The sequence below is a fragment of the Barbus barbus genome (genome assembly GCF_936440315.1).
Source record: "Barbus barbus genome assembly, chromosome: 14".
NCBI classification, from domain to species: Eukaryota; Metazoa; Chordata; class Actinopteri; order Cypriniformes; family Cyprinidae; genus Barbus; species Barbus barbus.
In genome coordinates this window covers 13,319,175-13,336,778 of record NC_136742.1, presented here as the reverse complement: position 1 = coordinate 13,336,778, position 17,604 = coordinate 13,319,175, and the positions used below count along the sequence as shown (strand labels likewise).

At 36.7% G+C, this 17,604-nt stretch overlaps 2 protein-coding genes across 3 annotated transcripts; one reads left to right on the top strand and one right to left on the bottom strand.

Annotated features, from left to right (window-relative positions):
* Positions 1 to 898: 898 nt before the first annotated feature.
* LOC306880327 (ectonucleotide pyrophosphatase/phosphodiesterase family member 5-like) lies at positions 899 to 7,812 on the top strand. 2 transcript variants are annotated; one of them, XM_079433804.1, is made up of 4 exons: positions 899 to 966; positions 2,491 to 3,353; positions 4,692 to 4,868; positions 5,346 to 7,812. In XM_079433804.1, the coding sequence occupies exons 2-4, from the start codon at positions 2,519 to 2,521 to the stop codon at positions 5,726 to 5,728; spliced, it is 1,395 nt and encodes a 464-aa protein (XP_079289930.1). In that variant the 5' UTR covers positions 899 to 966; positions 2,491 to 2,518; the 3' UTR covers positions 5,729 to 7,812. The 2 variants fall into 2 exon arrangements, with proteins under 2 accessions (XP_079289930.1, XP_079289931.1); XM_079433805.1 differs by having other exon boundaries at positions 960 to 1,647.
* Positions 7,813 to 8,062: 250 nt separating this feature from the next.
* Positions 8,063 to 15,531, bottom strand: LOC306880328 (eukaryotic translation initiation factor 5-like). Its single transcript, XM_079433806.1, has 12 exons — positions 15,452 to 15,531; positions 14,968 to 15,198; positions 14,189 to 14,468; positions 13,822 to 13,903; positions 13,561 to 13,733; positions 12,688 to 12,799; positions 12,270 to 12,391; positions 12,029 to 12,187; positions 11,780 to 11,941; positions 11,029 to 11,193; positions 10,554 to 10,688; positions 8,063 to 8,431 (listed from the first exon to the last, which is right to left on the bottom strand). Exons 3-12 carry the CDS (start codon positions 14,258 to 14,260, stop codon positions 8,333 to 8,335), a joined length of 1,281 nt encoding a protein of 426 aa, XP_079289932.1. The 5' UTR covers positions 14,261 to 14,468; positions 14,968 to 15,198; positions 15,452 to 15,531; the 3' UTR covers positions 8,063 to 8,332.
* Positions 15,532 to 17,604: the final 2,073 nt, after the last annotated feature.

Sequence of the window (17,604 nt, the reverse complement as noted above, 5' to 3'; positions counted from 1 at the left end):
AGAATCTGCACAAAGCCTGAGTACAGCAGCATCTCCCGGATCTCACAGAGAGAAGCCAACTCCTCTGAAACTCTTAGCTATACTCTTGCATCATATTAAAATATTATATAAGAAATATTCATTATCACTTCAAACTTTTAAAAGCCCCATTTTACATCTAATTCTGCATACATTTAATATTTGTAGGACTTAACAGAGACTTTCAGAGAATGCGTGTTAGTGTGTGTATTTACAGCAGAAAGACCAGAAAAGTAAGACCACATTTCGTCTACTTCCAAACACTTATTATTTAAGACTGAAATGCTTAATATTTAAACTGCTATTGTTGGCCATGTAAGGTTATGTTTGTGTGACCTCTGGTGGAGAATGTTGATAATAAAACATGCATTAGTCATATTCTTTTTACATAAGAAGGCAGTTATTAAAAGGCTAGTATGTTTCAGTAACGTTCAAAAAATAGATTAGCCAGAATTTCTGTTTTCACTTGACGCTCGCGGACAGAAATCACAAACCGCTCGCGTGAGGAGGCAAAGGTTGCTCGTGCGTTTTTGATCGTTTTCGGACAGACCATTGAAGTACAGAACATAAATACTTCATCATAAATCACAAACACAGCATATTTTAAGCAAAGAAAATCCTTCAGAAAAAACATTCTATAGGGCCTACCCACTGGTTAAAATATTGTAGGCTACACAAAAACAAAGTAATTATTTAGAGTAACAGTAGATGGATGACATTTACAACTATCATTTAGACTTCAGGAGCCGCAACAAATATTATTAGACACTAACATATTATTCAATAAAAATAATATTGATAGTGTTGTTAGCGTTTAGCGCTATTGATTTTTTCCAATGACGTTTCCTTCTCATAATGAGATTGTTTTTGGTGAGAGAGAAATAGGCGGGACTTCCTGTGTTCGACCCTCTGTTTATTTTTTTGCAGAGCCAAATATCGTTCACAGAGGTAAGCTGCACGTTTACTTGCATGCACACGGTTAGATTGGTTTAATTGCATGTGCACCGGTTAGATTCGTTTAATTGCATGTGCACCGGTTGTCACCGTGAGGGTGCTTGATATCATAATGCATCGCAACGACATAAAGCGTTGTCATAGATCAAGCATTGCGCTAACTTGAGCTATACGGGTTTCCGCTCGTTGACACCAGCTACTGTTAAACGGAGAAGCGCTCTGATTAGCTGGGGATAATGTTATAGAATATTATTTTAGACCCAACAGGGTAGATGTATTTAAAAAGCAGGACACCAGAAGCGAGCTTTTTATGTGTTGCAGAAATGCGCTGCGTTGTGTATGATGTCACCATCTTCCATTTTTACTGACGCACTGAACAATTATTTTGTTACATTTGACACCCGTTTCAACCTGTTAGAGCGTTTATAATTCGAAATGTATTCAGTTAGTTTGTTACATTATGTAAAAGAAAAATGCACCTGTTAACTGAGCTGGCGCGCTGAACGTAGGCTGCACTGCCATGACCGAATATGACATACATGACCGTACACGCATGCAATGATATTCATATATTAGCCTACAGAACAATGCGCGACCGACTGCATTTTGCAAGACAGATAGTAAGGGGATTTTTTAAAACGATGTATTAGTTGTTCGTTCTTATTTAATAAGGAGGTGAGTCATTGTTGTGTAATGTTTTTTTTTCTTCCCATATTTCTTTTCATTTTATTTTACTCTGAGAAAAAATCTTTTGCAGAGCTTCATTCCCCTGTTGATATCATTAACTGGTTTACAATATTATACTATATTATAATAAAATGAAAATAAAGTAACAATTAATATATATATATATATATATATATATATATATATATATATATATATAATATATATATTTATATTATATTAAAATATGACATTTTTACTTTTTAATTAATTTTAATTTATATTAAAAAATTCCATATTGATCTTTTACAGAGCTGCATTCCCCTGTGTGCAATTATTAACTGAATGTGTGTTTTAATATTAATTCATATGTTAAAGATAATTAAATATTAATCAGAAATTATTAACACATTAACTTAATCAGATTAATCCAACATTCTGGTTTCTAGTAATCTGAATATATACTGTATAAACACGTGCTCCCCGGGCACCTCAGCATTGGCTGCCCACTGCTCCAGGTGTGTGTTCACTACTTTGTGTGTGTGTGTGTGCACTTGGATGGGTTAAATGCAGAACACAAATTCCGAGTATGGGTTACCATACTTGGCCAAATGTCACGTCACTTCACATTCACTTTCTTTTTTTTATGGGATTGTGTTTTTATTAAATTTGAAATGAATGTGCATATCTTGCAATTTGCCTATTGTATGTATACAGGAATTCCAATAACTGATAAAGTTGTAACAACACTGATGATATTAATCACTAAAATATGTGCATGTAAATGTGGTCAGTCGTCAAAACTTTCTTTCGTTCCTCATTCATGCCTACAATGAATTTGCTCTTTTATAGGTCTCCCATTCACAGAACATCTTGCATCATGCCAGACCTCTTAGTGATTAAGAGCTGCTTCCTGAGTTGCTTATTAGTACTGCTTCAGACATCGAGCTCACAGCAGGACGAGCAAAGCCAGCTGCTACTGGTGTCCTTTGATGGCTTCCGCTGGGACTATGTGAATCGAGTACCCACACCCAATTTCCGTGCCCTGATGGATGAGGGAGTGCAGGTGGAACAAGTGGAGAGCACCTACATCACCAAGACCTACCCTAACCACTACACCTTAGTGACAGGATTACACGCCGAAACCCACGGCATTGTTGCTAACGAAATGTACGACCCCATTCACAACCGCTCCTTTTCCATGGAGGGACCTGAAGTGTACGATGCATGGTGGTGGGAGGAGGCCGTGCCGTTGTGGGTCACCAATCAAAAGGCTGGGCGGAAGAGCGGAGCTGCCATGTGGCCTGGATCAGATGTAGCAATTGGCGGAACGTATCCAACACATTATTTGAGTTATAATGCATCAATGCCATTTGAGACCCGAGTTGAGAAACTCATTGACTGGTTCTCAGGGCCAAAAGCCATCAATTTTGGTGTCTTGTATTGGGAGGAGCCAGACGAGAGCGGGCATAACTTGGGGCCGGAGAGCCCACTAATGGATGTAGTCATAGCAGACATCGATGAGAAGTTGGGATTCCTCAGGGGAAAGCTCAAAACCGCTGGCCTTTATGACAAAGTCAATCTCATTGTTACGAGTGATCATGGAATGACACAGTTGTCATATGATAAGATTATTGAGCTGGACACCTACGTCAGCCGCGATCTTTACACATGGATAGACAAGAGCCCTGTAGTTGGCATTCTGCCGAAAGAAGGTAAGAATGAATATAAAGCATTTGTTATCGCTTATTACACTAGTCATGTAATTAGGTGTTTCTTCCACTTCTTTATTTTATTTTGATTTAAGATCACATGGATCACAACGATCACCCATGGGGTGAGCGAAATGACCAAAATCACGATATGAGTCGTTTTATTTAGAGTATTTCAGTTATTTTTGCATGAGGTCATTATGATATCAAAATTTTTAAAACCATAGAAATTTAATTATTCAATATCATCATTATTCAGTGTCAATATCACAAAAACTAATACTAGCTTAATAAAAATGCAAGCTCACTGAAGACAAGTAAACTATCAGCAATTAAATAATAAGAAACTAATTACAAGCAAAGGGGCAAAACAAACTACAGCAGAACAAATAAATAAGAAATGCTATATACATTGTATAAAGTAATCAAATGTATGAAAACATTACATATTATTCACTGTGTAAATTAAATATGTATTTCTTCTTATTAAAGTTACAAAGTGATTTATTCTGGAGCAGCAAAATATTTTTTCTCTTTTGCTTTTTTGATTAACATGAATGACAGAAAGCAGGAATACTAACTAGACTGCTTTCTCTTTAAGAGCTGCCCAGGTCCAATACATGTGTTTTGCACTGTGCCTACGAGGATACTTGCAAAGACAGGCATTGGACACATACAAGTGTGTGTATTTAACCATTCAAGGCCTATGAAGCAGCAAAAATAACTGTTCAATACTCCCATGCCCTGAGCACCGTCTTCACGTGCCTCTCTGACAGTGCTCAGAAACACCGTCTCTCAGACAGTGTGCGCAAAATGCATTCTCTTATGCTGCTGACTGCGTTTCAACGGCTTAAAATCACTTGTTTTTAAATCACAATGCTTAAAAACGTGTGCAAACGTGTACGATATGTTTTTATTACCACATAGTCTAGCACAGCAATGTCACGATAGTCCAAAATATCTACCGATTGATAAATTTCTACCGGATAATCGTGTTTACCGGTATATCGCCCACCCCTAAATGAAGTATTGGAAAGTTTTACCATGCCTTAATCTTATATTTTTGGTATTATTTGGTATAGAGTTGATCATTTTACAAATTTCCAAATGTGTGAAAATCCATAATAAATTATGAATTAATAAAATTGTGATATTGTATTGTAGAAAGTAATTTAGATTACTGTTATCATCACTGAATACAACACAACAAAATATGCCTTTTTAAATGGGTGTTTCTTTAACTATAGGCATATTTTGCCATTTAAATGTTATCTCATCAATGTTATATGTTTGATGACACGTGCTTTATAGTTTTTGAGTGTTATTCTCTTCTTAACCCAGGCAAACTTGAAGAGGTCTACAATTCGTTGAAGAACGCCAACCCTAACATGTTTGTGTATAAAAAGGAAGAGATCCCAGATCATTACCACTACAGACACAATGTCAGGATCATGCCTCTGATCATAGAGGTCAAAGAGGGCTGGACGGTCATGCAGAACAGAAACGGATCTTTTATGTGTACGTATTAATATTTACACGTATTTTAAGCAGAACATAGTACGATAACCTATTAAAGGAATAGTTCACCCATAAATTTTAGCATTACATCATTAGCTCACTAAATGATCCTCTGTAGTGAATGGGTGCCGTCAGAATGTGAGTCCAAACAGCTGATAAAAACATCACAATAATCACCTCAAGTAATCCACAACACAACCCCAGTTCGTCAGTTAATGTTTTGTGAAGTGAAAAGCTTAATGATGGATTTGTTTATTACAAAAACGCAGCTTTTTGCTTCACAATTGATGGGCTGGAGTTGTGTTGTGGATTATTGTGATGTTTTTAAGACTAAATTTCTCCAAATCTGTTCCAATGTTATTTCTCCGCAAATTTTCATTTTTGGGTGAACTATTCCTTTAATGTCATTGATGTGCATACTAATCAGTATCAGAAATATCTTTGCAGTTGTCTAATGATTACATGCTTGATTTGCAGTCGGAAACCATGGTTATAACAACAGCCTTCCCAGCATGCACCCTGTGTTTGTCGCCCGTGGACCCGCTTTCCGCCGCGACTACACCAAGGCCTCCATGCGCTCCGTCGATCTCTATCCTCTCATGTGCAGCATTCTTGTTCTCAAGCCCTTACCTAACAATGGCTCTTTGTCAAGCGTGCAGGATCTCTTAGTGGAGACGTCAACCCCAAAGCCAGTGGTCCCACCCGAGCCCAGAGAGCCTTCCTGTGCATGGGCCGTGGGATCCGTCCTTGGCGCTGCCCTTGTGATCGGGTTCCTCTTCATCTTTGTGCAACAGGTGACACAGCGGCAGCATCTGCCACTGCATCTGTCCAACAGTGAGATAACACAGCCCTTACTGTAGGGTCAAACATAAGGGTTGTCGGCACTTTTCTCATTTGAGGTTCTCAAAGTATGTAGCACTGATTATTTCTCCAGTGCCACATCTCGATTCATTCTAAAATAATTCTGATAACACTTTTTAAGCAGCCAGCATGGTCACTTGAATTCAAAAGCGATCAATATTCAAGGTAACGTGCCAAAGCCGAATATACCAAAAGCAATATGGGGAAAGATGCTACAGTGGAAAAAGGTTGTGCAATCAAAATCATAGCTGACTAAGCCAATAGTGCCCTCTTCTGGTGAAGCTGGCAGTGATACCTTTATTCTAGTCATCTAAAATCTAGTATTTAAAAAAAAAAAAATAATAAAATGTTAGCATCCCCATGCTTTTCCTTTCAATTTGAATCTGATATTTATTTAATGAAAGAGATTTGCCCTATTCTCTTGAATTTGCATTAAATCAATGTTCCAGGTTCAAAATGATAGCATTTGTGGCATAATGTTAATTATCACAAAAAATAATTTCCTTGTCCCACCTTTTATTTAAAAAAAAAATTAAATCAAATCAAATATCATTTCTGGGATACAGTCAGTAAGGCACTTAAAATAGAAAACTGGGCCAATTCATAAACATTAAAATACTCAGTGTTTCAAGAGTATAGACACGGGTGGTAAATAGTATGAATGTTAACATGATTTTAGTGTGAAAAATTACTTTCTAACCTGTTCTGTGTATATTTATTTACAATTTTACAGTTTTTCCCATGACAATGCAAATGCTGTAAACCCTAAACCCCTAAAAAGACTGTAAAAATGATTTAAACAGCTTTATAGCCCAAATAATATGCAAACTGTGATAGTAAAAAACTAAATAAATAAAAGCATTTTAAATGATTTTATAAAATGGTAAGCTTCACATTTCTGCTTTTAAATCCTTAAATTGCATTTATTTGACATAGAAATCTTTTGTAACATAAATGTCTTTAATGTCATTTTAAGCTCAAATAATTTTAACATTATTTATAAAATGGTAAGCTTGGCCTCATTTACTTCAGTTATAAGTGCCTCATTGTAACCTCCATATTTCTTTTTTTAATAAGCAAATCAAAATATTTTTATGTTGATTAACACTATGCCACAAATGCTGTTGATTGTTTTACTTGTATTGAACCCAGAATATTCCTTTAACTGAATGTTATGGATATTTAAGATTCTGAACAAAAAATTTAAGGGACGTTAGTAGCAGTCGCTTTTTGAATTTGTTGTTATTCTCATACCCATAGTAGATTTGTTTGTTTGTTAGATGCAGTTGTTTAAGTTGGCAGATTAATGTTAATAAGCGTTAATGAAAAGAAGCTGGTAGTTGTCAAACTACCTCCGTGTTGCACTAAGATAAATGTAAGCTAATCAGGATAGCAAGTATTAGACTAGTGGGGTGTTTTACCTTATCTGCATTTTGCACAATGTAATACCATTCAAAATTTATATTTAAAAAAGTATGCGCCAAAATCCTCATAGATTGACATAGTAGTAGTAGTATAAATCCTGCATAAATGTATTTTGTACTTTTTGAAAATAGCATTTAACAAAAAGCCCTGTGTAGGGCAAAACACTGTGATCTGTCTTCTACTGGAGCAAAGACTAAATGGAAAATAATATTTATGATCTTTGATATAAATGTTGCTGAAGTAGTAGTAGTTAGCTGCTTGCAGAATGTTAGGATTGTAAAGAAAGAAAAATTGATGGTTGTATTTTTTATTTTTATTTTAAGCATTTCAATGATTTACTGGATTTGTCTTACATGTCTTGGATTTTATGGCCTCATGTCTGATTTTGATCTGTCAAAAGTCCCATAACTAAAACATTACTTTAAATGTGCTACATTAAAAGGTAAATAAATGCCTGATTTGGAAACATCTGAGTGCTTGATATCTACCTAGTGTAATTAGTAGTCACAACCTGTTTTCCCTACAGTGACTATCATTACGGAAAAGTTCAGGGTCGGTAAGATTTTTTTAGCAATGTTTTTGAAAGAATATTTTGCTCACCAATCTGCACTTGATTAAAAAATATGGTAAAAACAGTAATAGTAAAATATTGCAATTTAAAATGACTTGTATTTGAATATATTATAAGAGAACTTATTTCTGTGATGCAACGCTGAATTTTCAGCCTCATTACTCCAGTCTTCGGTGTCACACGATCCTTCAGAAAACTAATATGCTGATTTGGTGCTCAAGAAACATTTCTTAACAGCTGCGCTGCTTAATACTGTTGTGGAGGTACTGACTCCAGACTTTTGAACAGCCTTTAAAATTAAATATTAAGTGTTTAAACCAACTAGGCAGACACATGGTGGAACTCACAGGCAAATCTTTAATAGTTGCAAAAATACAAGGGGAACTCGTGGGCATTTATGCTCTATAATCTAAGAAACTCATGCATACAAACAGAAACAATTCATCAATAGAGCTGGTGAGAAAATACTAAAATAAGAGGCTTTGAGCAGAGCGCTAACCCAGGCCTAGAGCTGAAGAAAAAGGCCAAAGGAGGTGAAAGGCATGCATCTGACAAAAAGAAGCGGAGCAATATGTGAAGAGGCAACTGAAGCTTTTTGGTTTCATCTTTAAATGGCATCAATATCAATGTCCTCCTCCTCATGGTCTGACTTCTCAGGTTTTGTGGTCTCCATTTTCAACTCACGGGCAGAGGAGGAATATACCACCTAGAGAAGAGGAAGATAAGAGTAAATCCTAGGGGTGTGCTCAAAATATCGATTCTTAGATACATACCGATATAATAAAAAAAGAGACAGTATCGATATTCTAGCCCTAAGTATCGATACTCCGCCCAGCCATTAGGGGGCGCAGCGGCGCCCGCGAGTTTCAAAAAACTCATGGAAAATGTTAAAGCAAGATGTAGCATTTAAGTGATTTCATAGTGAAATATGTTATGGCAGTACATGGTGTCACAAAAAAGAATTATAAGAAGATTTAATAAGAAGTTAAGAATAATAATAAGAAGATTTTGTGCTTGTGTGAGCTCAGACTGTACCCTTGGAAAGTTAAATGTTGACTTGTGGTAATTTCCAGATTAATACAATTTGTGTACAATTAATCAGAGCACTTAAAGTTGCACATATTTAAGCAAAATGCACTATGTTATAATGCACTTCAGGGCTCGACAGAGCATTTCACTCGCATTTGCGACTAAAAATAGATGTGTGCGAAATGGAAAATGTATTTAGAAGCGCAAGTGCGAATACAAAACAAAATACAAAACAGCCTAACTTATACAGTAGCCTATAACAAACGTATTAATTTATTCTGTGTATTTATGGAAAAATTGCGATGCAGCCTCATATGATTACTTAAGAACTTTAAAAAGGCAACGGTTTAATTTAAATGAGCACAGATGAGAAGAAAAGCGGAGCGAGTTAAAGTGAAGACGCGCTGAATGACGCACATTCGCCACTAGAGGGCGCTGCCGTTACCCCGGTAACCCAGTAAACAAATCAGCTGCACTATTTTCCTAAAACTGTGTAAATAATGTTTCACACTCACAGTCATTTAGATATTTATATTCGCTTTAATCTTCACAATAGCCTCAAATAATTCTTACTTAAAGACTTAATGAGCTATTTATTTTCAAACATTGTTTCTAAGCTAAAGCATGGCCCATCCACTGATCTATAATAGAGAACAGTGGGCCTATCTATATATCAACGACTGATTGGTTATTATTGTTCAGTAACACAAGTTACATTAGTTAACATGAAAAAAACAATGACTGCATTTATTAATAATGCTATCTTAATTTCAACTTTTAATAATACATTATAAAATCAAAAGTTGTCTTAATATAATTCAATGGAGCTAACATTAACTAACATAGTTGTATTTTTTATTAATCAACATTAACAAAGAATATTAACTACTGCAACAATTAGCTATTGCACATTTTTAGTTAATGTTAACCTGCTTTAACTAATGTTAACAAATGGGACCTTACTTTGTTCTTTCGTTCATTTGAACAATCTTTTGGACTCTAATCTTGAAACACTTGTTTACTTTATATTTTTATGTATTTTTTATAAAAGTCTTTTAGTAAATTATCTTTAATAAAGTTATTTAACCTGTTAGGACGACAACACTTTTTTTCACTTAGAAATTATATATTGTGATTTAAAAACAAAAACATATACCGTGACAAAAGCTTCAATGATTATTGTGAAAATTTTATACCGACACAGTTTAATAGGATTATAACTAATTACATAATTAGCCTATTAAATAGTGTCTGAAGTAAAATTATTTAAAAACCTTGTGTACTTTCTGTATTCTGATAAATTAAATAATGGTGCTTGTAAATGTCTCTTTGTATCCCCTTATTAAGCTAAAACACCTAATTAGAAAAATTTGCATTGCGCCCCTAAATGTTTTTAATGCGCTCCTAAATTTTTTGACTTAGGAGCACATGTGCTCCTTGGGGAATAGGTAAGCGTCAAGCCCTGCACTTTTGTCTTCAATAAATTGAAGAAAAATGCAGAGTTGTGTTTGTTGAGTAAATGTGTTCAGCATTAACTAATTGGCTCTGGCCCATGTATTTTTATTGAATCGTATCGAATCGTGTCACATTGTATCAAATCGTATCGAGACAGCTCTGTATCGAGGTACGTATCGAATCGTGACCTGTGTATCGAGGTATGTATCGTATCGCCAGGTTCTCCAAGGTATACAGCCCTAGTAAATCCTGTGCCATCTAAAGGTTTATCAAATAACTAACTATGATCTTACAAATCTAAAAGTCCTGGTTATGAAAAGTGATGTAATGTGGCTTTTTTTTACCTCAACATTGTCATCGTCACCATCTTCCTCGCTGCCCTCACTCTCCTCCTCTGCCTCCTTGAGCCATTTAACAAAGGGCTCTGCCTTGGCATGAATCTCTTTAGCCAACTCTTTGGAGACATACTTCTTAGACACCTATAGCAGAAACATCACAAACAGGCTTAAACTCCAAAACACTAGACTACTCCAATGTGCTTGCTGCCATCAGACCCTTGGCTCTCCAGCAGCATGCAGGTCACAGACGTTACCATATTATAACCACCTCAGACACTCAGGCTAAAATGACAAGGGTTGCCTAGCAACAGGTAACTGACCGCATCATCCTTTCATCTGTTATTTCAGAGAGCTGCCAGAGATCAGAACTGGATTCATGCATCTAAACTACTTTTATCTGAGCCACGTTCAACTCAGAGCTACATCGTTTCATCTGAGATTCTAGAAGGTCAAGTCTAGAGGCTGTGTGCTGGCAGGTTACCTTTTCAGCCCATGCGAGTATGACATCCTCCTCCAGCAGATCCGCATCATACAGGGCTTTGAGTATAATGGGGACTCTGGGTAAGAGCCGAGTCTGATGCAGCTTCACCAGGCACTCAAAGCCACCCAGAAGATATTTCTGAGCTTTCTTATTGTTGTGGCAGAACTGTGGACAAAAATGTAAACTTCTTACACTTACTATAGTGCAATAAGCCAGTATGACACTGTCATTTGTAAAAGCAGCAACAAAAGGAATAAGGTTTGTATGCATGGGAAGTCTTTGCTGTTGTGCAGGTTTCCCAATCAGGGGTTTCTCAATTACAGTTGAACCACTGATGTCATATGGACTATTTTAACGATGTCCTTACTAACTTTCTGGCCCTTTGAATGTGTCAGCTGCGTTGCCATCTATGGCGGGTCAGAAAGTGCTCGAATTTCATCAAAGATATCTTAATATGTGTTCCAAAGATAAACAAAGGTCTAACGGGTTTGGAACGACACAAAGGGGAGTAATTAATTACAGAATTTTCATTTTTGGGAGTGTTCACCTTTTAAATTGTGAGTGCCGAATGACTAAAAAAAGTAATGTGGGCTCACTGGTCAAAGAGTGGGAACCTTGAAAAAAAAAAAAAAAAAATCCAGCCCTTAAAACTTTGCTTCAAATATTGTTGTAAACAGTTGGGATCTTTGGAATCAAAAAGGTTGAGAATCACCATTTTAAATGTTAAAAATGTTAACATATGAGGACGTACCCTGAGGAAGTGACGCTTGTACTTCATGATCTGTTCACGGATGTTCTCATCAAAAAGCAGCTCGCTCAGGATAAGAGGACCCATGGCCTTCACGTCCAGCCTTTCAGCCTCAGCCAAGATCTCTTTATCTGCCGAGTCAATCGCTCCACTGTCTCTCTTTTCCTGAAGGGCAGAAACAAAGAATGGAGCTGAATGAGGAAATTGTCTATAGAGAGAGAGCAATTTTCAGTACAATTTTAAGACAAACACCTTCACAAAGTTGTAAAATATGTTGACCCTCTCCTCTAGGGATTTCTCCAAGTCATCAGTGAGCGTGAGACCCTTGGCGTGCTCGCTGATCTCCTCCATCCTGCGACGCTGGGCCTCTTCTGTGGTCTCCTCAGCCCAGTCTTCATCGTCATCCCCATCCTGTCATAAGATCACATTAGTATTTCTCATCTCTTACACTGGTAAGTCTTTTTTCAGGAGATGATCTCAAAGCAGCACTTACCACAGCATCAGGGGCATCTATGTCATTATGGTTTCCAGCCTCTCCACCACTTGAGCCATTCTCTTTGTCCTTCTTTCGGTTCTTCTTTTCCTTTTCCTTTTTCACAGATCCACTCTCATTCTCTGCAGCAACAGGACAGGAGAGAAGTTAACAAAAGAGCAATAGAGTTTAGCTCATGAACATCAAATCTGCATGGCATAGGTCAGAAGATCAGTCTTTGACTACCATTACTGCAGATACATACTGCTTACAAGCACATACTAAATCCAAAATAGATTAGGGTTACCCAAATACCTGGGTCGTCCTTCAGTTTTATTTGAAATTAAAGGTTTGTGGAATATTAAAGTGAAGATAATCAAGTGTTTACCACTGGGGATTCAAAATATCAATTCACTGTCTCCTTAAAGCCTGTATTTACCAGGTGGATTCTTGAGAATGAAGGTGCAGAGTTTGTGTCTGGTGTCCAACATGCCTCGGTAACCACAAGCCTTGCAGGAGTTTCCAATGGTCTGCTTCTTGGGATTAATGTGCTACAATGAGGAGAACATTTGACTTTATTAAACTATATTGATAAACAGGCTGTGACAATAAATCCAGCTAGAAATCTGTGAAGCAAATTTCTCACAATTGCGTCATGTACCTAACTTGCAGAAATTATTTTATGAAAAAAGCGTATGCTTTGCTCTGTGTATAGGTATAGACCTATGTGTTATGTCTTATTTATAACCTTACAGAGAGGATATAAGGTTGACTGCAGCATGAAACAGAAACCAGGCCAGCTGAGACCATGCAAGAATCTCAGCAAGTCCTCAGTACCGCACTGCAGAGGAAAATCAGCAGGCGCAAACGAACATTACTCTCAAGTATAAAAAACTGTGCGCTCTTTGAAAGAATGTCTTATGGGTTTTGAATTGTAATTGAATGAGTAAATAATGACACAACTTTAATTTTTGGGTGACCAATCCCATTATGATGTAACCACTCCTTGCCATGGGCTGATTGATTTAGGCAATTGAAAACAAGAGACCGAATGTAACAATGAGAAACCGAAGATGGCTTGTATACAGTTAATGACACAGCTAATTTCCTCTGTACATCTGTAAAACAATCTTAACACATGGAAGCTACATGCGTGACACCATAGAGACCTGCATACTCAGCAACATGCATTCAAACATCAAGGGCACCCAGTTCAACATCCACCAGAATGCACCTGTTCATCAATAGTCTCACTTCAACCATGACCCTTCTATGCAAGTCGAAACGTACATGACAAAATGGAAATATTTACCAAATCAGTTTCAGGATTGTCACACTCAGGACACAGCACAAACTTGCGAATGAATCCATCTAGCATGTCTTGCAGTTTGTTTGCCTCGTGAGATCCATTGACGATGTAGCGGTCATTCTTGGAATCAAACTGGGTTTGGGCTCCCAACTCACAACCAAAGAATTTGGTGGGATCTTAACAGAGGTTACAGTATAATGTCAAATGGAAAAAATCCATATTTAAGGAAATTAAAGTGAAATAGCTTTTTAAAACAATGCTCACATGTCGGAGGCCTATTCAGAGCCTTAGCAACATCAACCATGTTGACTATGACGGTCTTAATTCCATTCCCCTTGCCTTCCACCTGTGAAAAACAAACATGGTTTATTTTGCATCTAATTATTACATATATAGTTGGACAATGGTCAAATTTCATCACAAACTTTGCAAAGGTAATAAAGATAAAGAAAACTACACATATATATATCTTCATTTTAATAATAATAATGATGATAGAGAGAGTGTATATCTTATTAATTTGTATTTAAGAAACTTCAACCATTTATTTACATATAACTTATTTCATCTATATTAATATTCATTATCAAGAAATAAATATTAACCCCGGCCATATACGTTTAAAACCCACCTTAGCAATGAGACGGGGCATTTTATAGCGGTAGAACTGGTCTGACACGCTGCGATTGACATTGATGGACATTTTGGCTTCCCGTATGGTTTATCAACAAGACGAGAAGATCTTGAATTGGCAATTATTAGTATCTTCTGTTTGAAGAGGAGGGGATGACATAAACGATTGCAAGAGTACTTTGTCTCTGACATGAAAAGGGTACGGCCACTGAGGCTCCAGGCTTCGGGCTCGTTGACTAAGTTCCCCCCAAACAGGTTCCGGCAGCTGCACTATAGCACTGCAAAAAGGACATGAAAATGAGGATTAAGAGCAGAAAACAACAAGGATCACCCAGTTTAGCATTATGACCACTGTGGTATCAACCACAGCAGACATCTAAATCGAGGTGTGTCCACTCTCTATAAGCCTGGCTAGTTATCTACTAGGACCACCTGTCATGGTGATATTGGGGTCTGCATGTCATGTCTGTTTGCATACAACTCAATACTGAAATAAATTGCCGTTATAGAAAACAATGGTATAGTCAGACCCAGACATTCTGTTGCAGCATTTATTTGCATGCAGATGGGATGAAACCCCAAACAGGCCTGTGTTGAGCAACCCCATGCTGCAGAGTGCGTCACACCATAGGAGGACGCCATTTTATTCGGTGCAGAATGCAACACATTTAAGATTGATGCGAACTCCTAGATCTGGTTTAACAAACCAACTATCGCGAGAGTACACGCGCAGTCACGAGAGAGAAAATACACTAGAAATATCAGAAATCAACGTACCTTTCCCATCCGTAGCTCCTGTCGTCCAGGTACTCACCGTTTTCGCAAAACAAAGACATAAACACACCGCTGGTCGCTCTGAGAAGAGGTGAACTACTGGTTAGAGTTGGTTTGGTTTGGTTTATCTAGTTAGGGGTCGGCACGGCGGTGCCTGCCTGACTGGGTTACACCTTGCGGAGCAGAGTGATAAACCCTGGAGAGAAAACTCACGACGCCCTCAATACAGGGGACCTGGAATAAAACAGCATTCATGAGCAAAACTTTACAAACAGCAACATAATGATGCTGTTGATTTGAAACAACAAGACTGACGCATAACGTTAGTCAGCTAACATATGTCAGCATTAGCAGAAACCTAACACGCAGTCTCTCCTCAAACCAGAGTGCGAATATATTTATCAAATTGTACTAAGACAGAATAATTAATTTTCCAAAATAATTCCCTAATGGACAGACCAACATGTTTCCCCTAAGTTTTACTCACCTCTCGCACGCTTCTATCTGCTCGTATGCTAAACCACAATGAGCACACAAGACCTCGTGACTTCCGATCTTAACTCGGCTACACACTAGCCCCGCCCACATGCCCTAAACGGATCTTTTGATTGGCTTGCGACTCAATGGATTCTATTTTATTTGTCAAATTTTGCCATCAATCATATTGGACACGCCGTTTTACTTGCTGATGGGGAAATATCTCTTTTGTGGTAAATAACTTATTACTTTTGATACATTTTTTATTTGTAAATTTGACATAGGCTTAATTTTTTTAGTGTGTATATGGAAGCGTTGAATATGATGGACAATATCCAAGCAAAAAATATGCCTTCTGTCAGACCATCCCCTACATTTTTCGTGAATATAGTTATTTCCTTTTTTATGTGATGTCAGTCTGTTTTTACCGATATTTCATAAGTGAACTGCCTATTTTGTTCTTTTGCAATAATGGTGCAAATATGGGGACAATTTCCTGATGGGGTCATTCCTGTTAGGGTATGCATTACATTATGATATCCCCATCATATATGTCTTTATATATTGGACAAATCACAATTTTATAAAAATGGAAGTCATTAGTTTGTTTTCTTTTATCAAGATATCACAAGTATGTGATATTTCTACTTAGAAATATCACATACTTGTGAATTGCCCCTTGTGGGATTAATAAAGTTGTTAACTTAATTTAGGGGTTGTAAAATGACTGTGCTTTGGCTTGAATATGTTGCCATCTTTTTACCATTTTTGCCAACTTTTCTTTTATCTAATACAAAATATTTCAGATCATATTTGTTTCCATTATTCATGTTTTTGTTATCTTTTTTCAGAATTTTAGCATGAAACAGATATAACTAGGCTATACAAACAAACAGATGCTATGAAAATTGTCCACCTTATGATGTTTGATTTTAAAATTTGCCTCTCCTTTTACATATTCTGGGTTAGGGTTAGGTTAGGTTAGCATCACAAATTCCACATATAGCCTGGGACAGTGGATGACACACAGAGTGAATTCTCTGGATGTGTTTACAAACCACTGGAACAAAAGATTCCTGGCTGAGCACATCATGATGTAGGCCAGTGGAGAGGAATGCAGAGGACAAACAGCCTGTATGGGTTCACTGGATTACCTGTGGCATTTTCAGGGTTCAGAGGGTTTACTGATGTAAGCTACAGTGACAAAATCCTTTATCTTTACTATACAAAGGAAAATATCCTGTAACATTACAGGAAACAAACAGATAAACAGATTTTCAGCAAGTAAATAAAGGTTTATAATATTGTGTGTTTTACAGCAACAAAACAGGCTAATATAGCTTAAGAGAACATTGCAACTCAGTCCACTTGTTCTGAAGTGAAAACATAAATGTGATTCCTCTGTTTGGTGAATTAAGGTGTCTGGGCCTCTTGTTGGCAGTAATTTATGCATTATCATTATAGATGCGATTATCCAGCATATACATATAAACATTTACACACTTACCAGCACAAGCATTTACTATCAATTAAACCATTGCCTTATTATAGTTGGAACTTGAAATACAGGAATAGAACAGTCCACCCCAAAATGAAAATCCTGACATCATTTACTCACCCTCATGTTGAAAGTACAAACATGTAAGACTTTCTCTCTTGTGAGGAAGACAAAATAAGAAATTTTGAAGAATGTTGAAAACAAAACCGTTTTGGTTCCTATTGACTTCCACGACTTCCAAGTGTCTGTACAATGGTGTCCAAAGGAAGAACAAACTGTTTAATTATCAACATTCTTCCAAATATGTTCTTTTGTCTTTCACAGAAGAAAGTCATTTGGAATGACATGAGGGTGAGTAAATGATGACAGAAGTTTCATTACTTAATGGACTATCCCTTTAATCTCATGTCAGTGTCAAAAGTGCCCCAGTTTACCAATAAGGGGACATTAAAAATGTATGGCTGTATAATTAATGTTAAAATAAAGTCAGTTATATATATATATATATATATATATAAAAGTTATATAAGAGTTATATATAAAATATATATATATATTTGTTTTAAAAAACTAAATGGTAAACATAAGGCAGATGGACTTTATCATATAAATTTGACCATTAATGTTTCACCACATTGATTTTTTCTTTCTTTAATAGCATTAAA

Coding starts and splice junctions, on each gene's coding strand:
- LOC306880327 (XM_079433804.1), top strand. CDS start 2,519: ATGCCAGACCTCTTAGTGATTAAGAGCTGCTTCCTGAGTTGCTTATTA. Junction 3,354..4,691: donor TGGCATTCTGCCGAAAGAAG/GTAAGAATGAAT, acceptor TTCTTAACCCAG/GCAAACTTGAAGAGGTCTAC. Junction 4,869..5,345: donor CAGAAACGGATCTTTTATGT/GTACGTATTAAT, acceptor CTTGATTTGCAG/TCGGAAACCATGGTTATAAC.
- LOC306880328 (XM_079433806.1), bottom strand. CDS start 14,260: ATGTCCATCAATGTCAATCGCAGCGTGTCAGACCAGTTCTACCGCTAT. Junction 13,904..14,188: donor TGCCCCGTCTCATTGCTAAG/GTGGGTTTTAAA, acceptor TGTTTTTCACAG/GTGGAAGGCAAGGGGAATGG. Junction 8,432..10,553: donor GTGACGATGACAATGTTGAG/GTAAAAAAAAGC, acceptor CCTCTTCTCTAG/GTGGTATATTCCTCCTCTGC.